Below are 10334 nucleotides of genomic sequence, written 5' to 3'. Positions count from 1 at the left end.
CCTACTAGTATACCCCACTAAGCACTGCTTAAAGCATTCCACTTTCCTAACCCAAAGTACCAAAGTCCATATTACTCCAAACAAAAGCATGGTCAGGCCTATCACAGCAATGCCCCAGCAGAACTTGGTACCAATTTCTTAGTTTGGGTTTTTATTGCTGTGAAGAGACACCAAGTCTATGGAAACTCTTATTTAAAAAAACAACAACAACAAAAACAAACAAACAACAACAAAAAAAAAAAACATTCACGGGCTGGAGGGATTGCTCAGTGGTTATGAGCACTGTCTGTTCAACTCCCACATGGTGGCTCACAACCATCCATAATGAGATCTGGCGCCCTCTTCTGGCCTGCAGGCACAATGCAGGCAGAACTCTGAATATATAAGAAATACATATTTTTTTTTTAAAAAAAAGAACATTGGGGGTGCTCACTTACAGTTCAGAGGTCCAGTCCATTATCACCATCGTAGGGAGCAGGCAGACATGGTGCTTGAGCGGAGAGTAGTTGCTGAGGGAGCACATTCTGCTCCTTCAGCCAATAGCCTTTAAGATACCAGCCCACTGGGCTGTGATCTCTTATACTTTAAAAAGCAGCGGGAACCGTGTGCGCTCTCTCTTGCTTCAGGCTCCCATTCAGGCTTAGCTAGACTCTGTTTCCTTTTTGCAAGGAGAGGACTGTTGTTTGGGACGGTGATCTGTAAGTTTTTCCCCTCAAATAAATAACCTTTTTTATTATCCATAATTCTTAACTGGTGTGGGATTGTTTTGCGGCTCCAAGTGGTACAGCTTGCAGGCAATGAGAAGTCAACTGACACTCTTGAGCAGACCTGAAAGCCCACCCCCACGGTGACACACTTCAGCAAGAGCATACCTCCTAATAGTGCGCCCCCTTTGGGGGCCCAATTTCTTTCACTCTCTTTGTTCTGTCGCTACAAAGTTCATGAAAATTGCTACTCGCTGTTACATGGTATTTGGAGAGATCTATGTTCCTGGGCCGCAGTCTCTCAAATTTAGCTTCTATTTATTTGTCCTAACAGTTGTTGCTGTTGTCTGCCACAAAGTTGAATTCCATGAGTGAAGACATCCCGTTCCTCAGTTGATTCTAAACAGAGTTCATATGCTATGTACATCCAGTCATTCTGCACCTTTAAACTACTGATTCACACGGAGCTTAGTGATATACACCTGTGACCCCAGCATTTGGGAAATTGAGACAGGATTGCTAATGAGTTGACGGCCCGGGGTACATAATTCAAAGGCAGCCAGAGACACAAAGCCAAACTGTGTCTCAAAAACAGAAAAACGAAAGGGCTTGGGACAGACACGGTGGCATAAAGAGAACGCCTCTAATCCCAGCACTTGGGAGGCAGATGTCTGCTGGTTTGCACAGTGAGGCCAGAAGAGAACATGAGACCACCAGAAAGCCAGAGTTACAGCAGGCTGTGGGCTGCCACGTGCCTGCTGGGAACCACGCTCAGAGCCGTCTCTCCAGTCATATAAAATACATCTTTAGAAAATTAATAATAGGGGGCCAGGCTTGGTGGTGCACATCTTAAATCCCAGAACTAGGGAAACAGAGGCAGCTTGCTCTCCATAAGTTCAAGGCCAGCCTGGTCTACATAATGAGTTCCAGGATAGGCAGAGCTACCTATTGAGACCCTGTCTCAAAAAAACTAATAATAATGATAGAGAATGGAGAGATAGGGATGGCTTGGAGGTAGGGTGTATGCTTGGCTTGCTCAAGGACGTGTTAAATCTTCAGCACCAAAAAAGAGACATTCATAAAATTATCAGATTTCCATGAATTAAAAGTGCTACCTTCGCTCAGCATGGCAGGAAGTCAGAAATAAGCAGATGCACAAGAGATACTCGAATAGCATATCTTTAATACTGTCTTCAAAGGTCTGCTCGCCAACTACAGTGTGCTCTGAAATATAAAATACGGTTCTCCTAAACCTAGAGAATTCTTCTGTATTTGTCTACTTAGAACATATTGTCATTTCAAACGTACGTAAGCTTTCTCACAGAGGCAGAACACAATCCACAGTGGGAACAGAAACTGCAAGAGTTAATTCTCAACACTTGAGGTCATAAACACAGTGCGTTACTGTTGAACATAAGCCACTTGAAGTAAATTAGATATAATTTCTAATTTAATGGGGAAAAAAATCACTTTTATGCAATGTCTTGACCAAAATCAAACAGTTAAGGGGAAAATTACCATATTCTGATACAAACCAAACTCCACTAAAACAATGATAGAGGTTTGAATGCAGATGAACTACAGCTCCAGAACGAAGATGCCTTTAGCTAGGGGATAATGAGAACGTATCAGGAACCAGGTCCCGAGTTTATGTTCTGAAAGTGTGCAGACACACCACAGTACACATGTGGAGGTCTGAAGACAACCTGTGGAGCTGGCGCTCTCCTTCCACCTTTACACGGGTCCCAGGGGTCACACTCGGGCTGCCGGGTGGCCAGGCTTGCGTGACAAGCACCTTCACCCAGGGACCACCTCGCTGGCCCAAGTTTCCCTTGCTGGTAACCAATACTTCACTTTGGGGCCTTCACTCCCCAAGACACACTTCCAATTTTATAAAGCTATGGAAGAAAAGGATCCACTTTTTTAAAAATCTACTTTATGAAGTTATTAATTAAATATGGAATGACTTTTCTCTTCTAAAGACAGCAAAATATTGTTTTCCTCAAATGTTGACTTGACAGTTTGACAAGTGATTGAGAAAAATAAATGAAGCTCTGACTATAAATACAAATGTGTATGTACATCTCTATATTCTGAGTGGCTGTCCTATGATCTCTTATGCTTCTGACTTAAATTAGAATAAGTTCTCTCAATAAAGGACATTAATTTTAACTTTTAAACTTAAATCATCTTCACTGCACCATTATCCTCTCTACTTTTCATTTGTACATTATTTCTATAAATACTCAAATGAAAAACAACCCACCATCTTGAAACCAATATACAACATTATATTGGTGGTCTAAGAATTTTTTTAAATATTTTGTTAAAATGTAAAAACTCTGAAATTACAAACAAAAAAATTTACAATTTTACAGTATATAACTAATTTATTTTAAAAAAATATTCTGATTTTTTTAAACAAGTAATCAAGTGCTATTTTTTCAAATGAACTCCTGTAAGTAGGCTAAAAGGGAGCACGTGGTCTTGTCCCACTAATACATCTCATCTTTTCATGCTGGTACTTCAACAATTTCAAAGTAGTCATGTGGGAGAATCACGTAGCCCCTTTCTGACGCGTCATCTTTCTCTCTCTGGAAGTGCACGACTTCCTTTAGCTTTTCCAGCTGTCTCTCCTGCCTTCGGCACCGCTGCTGAGCAGTCTTGAGTTTCTTCCTGAGCTTTTCAACCTGCTGCTCCAGCTGCTGAATCCTCTTCCTCTGGTGCATTGTATCCTCCACAGTGTAATTGTGGTCACAGAAAACCGAGAGATTATCAGGGGTCTGGAGAGGAGGCATCAGCAGCCCAATAGCAGCATCGACCTGGGAGGTGGGGGGTGAAGGAGGAGAGGGAAGCTGTTCTTGGGGGTCCAGATCTTCCTTCTAGAATAGCAATATACAAGCAGATGTGAGTTTAGTTACTAAATAATGGCCTCAAATTATCTGCAGAGTTTTAGCATTAGACTTTGTCACTCCGTGGTACAGAAAATTCCAAAATGAGAAAGCAGATTATCTTGGGGGTGGTTTTCACTGTACTGGCATGGATTCCCAGGTGCCAGGCCTCAAGGCAAAGCTTTTTACCACTAAAACTATGTCTTCCAGGATAAAAGTTTCAACATTAGGCTTTGGCTTGTTTGGGAATTTTTTTAAACAGGGTCTTGCTGTGTAGCTTAGGCTGCCTCACACTTGAGCCCCTACTGCCTTGGCCGCCCAAGTTCCAGGGTAAAGGTAATGTGTAACCCTACCTGGCACCAGTTTAGGGTGGGTTTTGTTTGTTTTGGGGCTTCCTTACTGTACAATCCAGGCTGGCCTGGAACTTACTAAATTTATACCAAGCTAGCTCCAAACTTGTGGCAATTATCTTGGTTTGTTCTCCCTGGTGCTCAGATTGCTGGTGTGTGCCACCATGGGGCATTTTCAGTGCTCATTCAACTTCTCTGTTTGAAGTTAAAGTGGGATGAGTCAAACAGACAAAGTGATTTAGTTAGATATCAGCAAATACTAAACACGTAAAATGGGAGAAAAATAATTTGAAAAGAAATGTCATCAATAATGAAAAACAAAACTTATCAACATGTACACTGAACTATTTTTAACTTACAAAACTTGACTGAGTTCTTCAGTGTGCAATATTTAATACATAAATTCTGTTTTTAAAAAGCTTATTATTCCAATTAAAAAATGGGGCACTGAACTGAACAGAGAATTCTCAACAGAAGAAGTTCAAATGGCCAAAAGACACTTAAGGTCGTGCTCAACTTCCTTAGCAATCAGGGAAATGCAAATCAAAACAACTTTGAGATACCATCTTACACCTGTCAGAATGGCTAAAGTCAAAAACACCAAGGATAGCCTTTGCTGGAGAGGCTGTGGAGGAAGGGGTACCCTCATCCATTGCTGGTGGGAATGCAATCTTGTGCAACCACTGTGGAAGTCAGTGTTTCGGTTTCTCAGGAAATTCGGGATCAACCTACCCCTGGACCCAGCAATACCACTCTTGGGAATTTACCCAAGAGATGCTCTATCACATGTCAAAAGCATTTGTTCAACTATGTTCATAGCAGTATTATTTGTAATAGCCAGAACCTGGAAACAACCTAGATGCCCTTCAATGGAAGAATGGATGAAGAAAGTATGGAATATATACACACTAGAGTACTACACTGCGGTAAAAAACAATGACTTCTCGAATTTTGCATGCAAATGGATGGAAATAGAAAACACTATCCTGAGTGAGGTATCCCAGACCCAAAAAGAAGAACATGGGATGTACTCACTCATAATTGGTTTCTAGCCATAAATAGGGGTCACAGAATCTACAATTGGCGAACCTAAAGAAGCTAAGTAAGAAGGTGAACACAAGGAAAAACATATCGTTATCCTCTTGGATAAGGGAAGTAGAATTGCCGGGGAGAAAAGTGGGATCTTGGGGGTGGGGTGGGAAGGGGGTAAGGGGAGATGGGGAGAGAAAAGGTAGAAGGGAAGGAGGGGGGACTTGGGGAAACAGGAGGATCGGGATAAAGGAAGGTTGGATAAGGGAGCACGGAACCACAATTCTTAGTTAAGGGACCCACTTTAGGGTGGGCAGGAGAATTGACCCTAGAGGGGCTCCCAGGTGCCCAAGCTGAGGTCCCCAGTTAGTTCCTTGGGCAGCTGAGGATAGGGAACCTGAAATGACCCCATCCTAGCGCAATACTGACGAATATCTTGCATATCATCTTAGAACTTTCATCTGGCGAGGGATGGAGATAGAGACAGAGACCCACACTGGAGCACTGGACTGAGCTCCCAAGGTCCCAATGAGGAGCAGAAGGAGCGAGAACATGAGCAAAGAAGTCGGGACCACGAGGGGTGCACCCACCCACTGAGACAGTGGAGCTGATCTACTGGGAGCTCACCAAGGCCAGCTGGACTATTACCAAAAAAACCATGGGATAAAACTGAACTCTCTGATCATGACGAACAATGAGGGCTGATGAGACGCCAAGGACAATGGCACGCAGTTTTGATCCTACGCAATCTGCTGGCTTGGTGGGAGCCTAGCCAGTTTGGATGTTCACCTTCCTAGATATGGACGGAGGGGGGAGGACCTAGGACTTACCACAGGGTAGGGAACCCTGACTGCTCTTTGGACTGGAGAGGGAGGGGGAGAGGAGTGGGGGGAAGGGGAGGGGTGGGAGGAGGGGGAGAAGAGTGGGAGGAGGGGGAGAAGAGTGGGAGGAGGGGGAGGGAAAGGGGAGGCTGGGAGGAGGTGGAAATTTGTTTTTTTATTCTTTATTCTTCTTTTATCAATAAAAAAAAACTGAAAAAAAAAAGAAAGAAAGAAAAAAAAAGAAAAAAAAAGCTTATTATTGTAACGTGGGGTTTTTTTTCTTTAAAAAGATTTCTTTTTAATCACGTGTATATGTGTGAGTGTATGGGTGTGTCATTGAATCCCCTGGAGCTGGCATTCTAAGAATTGTGAGCCACCTGTGATGTGGATGCTGGGACTTGAACTCAAGTCCTCTGGAGAGTAACTCTTGGCCACTGAGCCCCAACAGTGGTTGCTGTCCAATGATGGGTTTCAGATACGCTTGTTTTCTTAACCCTTCCCTGATTTCTACAAAATTTTCACCATGAACACATTAGTGTCATAAACTTTATGGTGATTTGGAAAGCAGAGGTAGGAAGACAGGGAGTTCCAACTCAGCCTCAGCTACACAAAGCTCAAAGCCAGCCTGGGCTATTTAAGCACCTGCCTCCCACAAGGGATGTGAGGGGAGGAGAAGAGAGGAGGAAAGAAAACAAAATGACCCCATGTTGAAAGCCCAGGTTACCTTGTCATGTGGCTCAACACAGAGGAATATCGTGGGGACAGCATTCTCCTTCAGCAGCTTGTTGTTGCACTCTCTCTTAAAGCAGTCCGGGGTGAAGTGCTCCGAACAGATACTGCTGTACTTCGTGGGTTTGAAGTTCTTCCTTCTGACGGCTGCCTCCCACTGTTTGCAGAGACTTGGCCGGGTCAGAGGGAACCTGAGAAGACACAGCTGGCTTTAATAAATGGAATCACCTGCTCCTCTCCTGCTGTGACCACACTCGGGAGGATCTGACTGAAGCCTGCTCCAGTTACTTAGCTCGCTGATTAGGGTTGACCTTTTCACAATGAGGCACCAGCAGGCCAAGCAAACAGCCAGTGTGCACTACAGTGGCACACAAGTCTGTGTTCTGAGACAGACTTCTAGCTCTTCCTGAATCAGCCCCAAAATATTAATCCTGACTGTCTGAATTACAGGCAAATGATTAAGAAATAAAGGAAACATTTTATCACTTAACTCGGCCTAGGTAATGTTTACTGTCATCATGCTTTCCCACGTCAAACGACTTGGTGCTGTGCTGGGCGAAAAAGATGAACAATGTTTCAATTTATGCCTCGTGATTACTCCGCCACATAGGTATGCCAGACCCTGACTACCCTTCTTTCATGCAGACCTAACCAATCTTCATGTTAGTGCTTGTTTCTTGCACAGCAGCTTTCTGCACTGCCAGTGCACACAAGCTAGAAAGGAGTACAAAGCAGTGGGACTACTTAGAAATCTTCGTCTCGAGTCTCCCAGCCTAAGAGCACAATTCTTGACTGCTCTGTTAGACAATGGGTAAGAGGTGTGTTGACCCTTCTTTTGTTTTATTTTTCAACATCCAGCCGCTGAAATGATATTTTTGATGTGTGTCATCTTTAACTGTTCTCCGTATCTTAAGAGTTCCCCCTGCCATCCTAACAGAAGCACAGGGAAGGGAGGTGACAAGCTGAATGCATATTCCTGTCACCATTTCCTGATTTCCTCATCTAGTCCTACAGTTTGAAGATGTGTAATATTTCAGAAGTTCCAGTCAACCAAGAAGCAGTATTAGGAAATATTCTATCCTCTTCCCAGAGGGAAAACACCAGCACACGAATCTCACTTTCTTTCTACTAAGCATTTTTCTTTCTAAACGCAAACAGTAGCCACCTCGCCAAAAAAAAAAAAAAATCCTGAAAGAACATTTTGAAATTTGCTTATGTAATTGTTTTGCTATGGATAACTTGTATAATTTATCAGTGAATCTGATCTCTTGGCTATCATCTGCACACAGGCAGGAATTCTTTCAGAAACTTAATGTAAAACATTAAAAAATTTTTTTGTGTTTTGTGGGCCATTACCCGTGTTATTAACTGTCGTTAGTAATGTTAAATTCTCCATCTTTCTTCTACTTTCAAGAAAGTATTTTCACCCCAGGATTCTTGGTTGTGGTACCTACCACATGAGCCAGCCCTGGCAGCGGTGAGAAAGGCTGGCATTAGCTCCTTTACAGCGGCAGCTGAATCAAGTGCGTTACCGTCCTCATTATCATCACCGTGTGTTGAAAGACTGGTGTTCATCTTGGCAATACCAAGAACTTCCTCTAAAACCCAGAGACCTAGTAGGGTGGTTCCCTTGAAACCGGGTCTAAAAGTCCTCCCTGACGTCAACACTTTACTGTCGTGGTTCCCTGCTACCAACAGCAGCGAGGTCGGAACCCCGCCTTCCTCTTTATCCACAGGGATCAAGCGCATCCTTGTGGACCATTTCCTCGGCGCGGCTGGTGACGAAATCGAGAAGGCTGCGAGAGACCTCTAGGCGTCGCTCGCGTCCCGGGAAGCCTCCGCGGCAGAGAAGTCGCGCCCGGAGCCTCAGCCCAGCCGAGCCCACGGCGGCGGCGGCGGCGGCGACGCGCACCGGGGAGCGCGCAGCCATGGGTCCCCGCCCCCGCCGACCAGCCCGCCGGCCGGGGGCCCCGCCTTCTGCAGGTCTCGCGCGGACACGCGCCGGGCTCCGCCTCCGCCCGGCCGCGCGCCCCTCGCCCCGGCCGCCCCAGCACGCCAGTTACCTACTTGTGGAAGGAGACGGGCTTGTCCTTATCGTAGCGGTTCTTGCAGCCGTAGGCGGAACAGGACTGCACCATCCTTCCGGGCCTCCACACTGCCCTTCTGCCCGGGAGGCAGGTGAAGGGGGCTCTCGGTGTCGCCGCGCTCGGCTTTGACACGCTCGCTGTTCTCGGTGGCTTTGGTCAGCAGTTATAGCGACGATCGCCTCACTGGGGGGCGGGGGACGGGGGGTGACTACTCTGGCCGTTGTGTTGTTTGCTTTAGCAGAAAGACCACAGCTCTCGCCCGTCTCCCATCTTCAAGATGGCGGAGACAGCTTCAACCTCACCTCTCGCGAGGAGTTCGCTCGTTGTCGCTGATTAGCCGAAGGTAACGTTCCCAGGGAAGCCGACCATTGGCTGAAGCCAGGCGAGGCTCTGGGGCGTGGTCACCAGTGCGGAAGTGGGTGGGCCCGCTGCACTCTGGCCGGAAGAAAGGGTGTTTGGGAGCCACGCTGAAAAAGCTGGTGGTGTAGTGGTCTGTGTGGTTGATTTGTTCGTCTTTTTCTGCTGTAGCCTGGTAAAGAGCGGCAGATTGGGTCCGGAAGCCTAAAGGAAACGTGAGAAAGCGCTAGTTCCTGGTAACACGTATCTTTTTTTTAAAGGGCTGCCGCGGAGGTGTAGTTTGTACAAACCTGGGGGCCGGTTCAGAATCCACGGGGCCGGTTTCTAGTAGGGAACCCGGACAAATGCGCATTCCGTCTCAATTGAGAAAGCAAAAGCACTTCTGAACGCTGTTACTGTCGTGTCGTGTGCTGTGCTGAAAATTGCGACCTGCTGCAGCGATTCTTCATGCTGGAGAGAGGTTTTACATCCTCCCCGCCCCCCCCCCCCCCCGTACTTTTGAAGCTGGAACACATTCTCCCTTATAGGCTGTTTTCCGGCCCTTTAAATATTGCTTCCCTCAGGGATCCATTTAATGCCCACCATTTCTGCAATACTTTGATTCTTGAACCCGCATACCATGATTTCCTAGCTTTTACTTCTACATACATGGGCTTGCCTTCCAAGTTACCAGGTATATGTATGGATTAATGTATTCAACAACGGCTTAAAGCCGAAACCCTGGTATCACTGAGATTTAGAAAAAAACAAAGGACTTAACTCAGTGGTTAGGACCACTTCTTAATTGATCTTGCAGTTCAATTCCCAGCACCCACATGGCAGCTCACAACCATCCCTAACTCCAGGGGATTAAGCACCAGGCACACACGTTATGAACATACATATACACACCTGTGTAGGTTAGAGAACAACTTGTGGGAGTTTGTTGGAGGTTGTGGCAGCTGCAGCAGGTGACAGCTAGTGTACAGATGTCAACTCACCAGAGGAGCGATTCTCTGATGGAGGAGAATCCTGTCTGGGAAAGGCCGGTGGGACCCCCGACTCTGGAAACTGTTGCTCCTGTCTGTAATTTCACACATGCAAAAGACAGTTATGGTGTCTCCCTGATACCTGCGTTGTAGTGTATAATCTCATGTGATGTGTAGTGGCGGTAGTTTAAGGGCTGAGACTGGTCTGGGGGAATGTGCGATATGAAGTGGGTGATCTAGGAAGGAATCATTCCTCTTTTTCATTTATTTTTACATATTGTGCACCTAAATGCAGCTGGCATGTTATGTCTAGAACACATAGTGTACCACCCATCTTCACAGAACTTATATTTTACAGAGGAGAAGATGGAATAAAGACATAAATTACACTAAGGTGC

The 10334-nt window shown here is 45.7% G+C and overlaps 1 protein-coding gene across 2 annotated transcripts; it reads right to left on the bottom strand.

The window, feature by feature from the left end:
• Nucleotides 1–1867: 1867 nt before the first annotated feature.
• Thap1 (THAP domain containing 1) lies at nucleotides 1868–8893 on the bottom strand. Of its 2 annotated transcripts, none has more exons than XM_075986439.1 (3): nucleotides 8592–8893; nucleotides 6520–6715; nucleotides 1868–3586 (listed from the first exon to the last, which is right to left on the bottom strand). In XM_075986439.1, exons 1-3 carry the CDS (start codon nucleotides 8660–8662, stop codon nucleotides 3218–3220), a joined length of 636 nt encoding a protein of 211 aa, XP_075842554.1. In that variant the 5' UTR covers nucleotides 8663–8893; the 3' UTR covers nucleotides 1868–3217. The 2 variants fall into 2 exon arrangements, with proteins under 2 accessions (XP_075842554.1, XP_075842555.1); XM_075986440.1 differs by lacking the exon at nucleotides 8592–8893 and adding an exon at nucleotides 7979–8307.
• Between the last annotated feature and the right edge of the window lie 1441 nt (nucleotides 8894–10334).

The sequence above is a fragment of the Microtus pennsylvanicus genome, chromosome 9 (genome assembly GCF_037038515.1).
Source record: "Microtus pennsylvanicus isolate mMicPen1 chromosome 9, mMicPen1.hap1, whole genome shotgun sequence".
NCBI lineage: Eukaryota > Metazoa > Chordata > Mammalia > Rodentia > Cricetidae > Microtus > Microtus pennsylvanicus.
Note: the sequence above shows the minus strand (reverse complement) of the source record. Positions and strands in the feature narration are given on the sequence as shown.

What these genes read in the sequence shown, in the direction of transcription:
- Thap1 (XM_075986439.1), bottom strand. Translation starts at nt 8,662, where the DNA reads ATGGTGCAGTCCTGTTCCGCCTACGGCTGCAAGAACCGCTACGATAAG. An exon ending in AAGCCCGTCTCCTTCCACAA is followed by an intron (nt 6,716 to 8,591) that starts GTAGGTAACTGG and finishes GTGTCTTCTCAG; the next exon opens with GTTCCCTCTGACCCGGCCAA. An exon ending in GTGTTGAGCCACATGACAAG is followed by an intron (nt 3,587 to 6,519) that starts GTAACCTGGGCT and finishes TTGCTATTCTAG; the next exon opens with AAGGAAGATCTGGACCCCCA.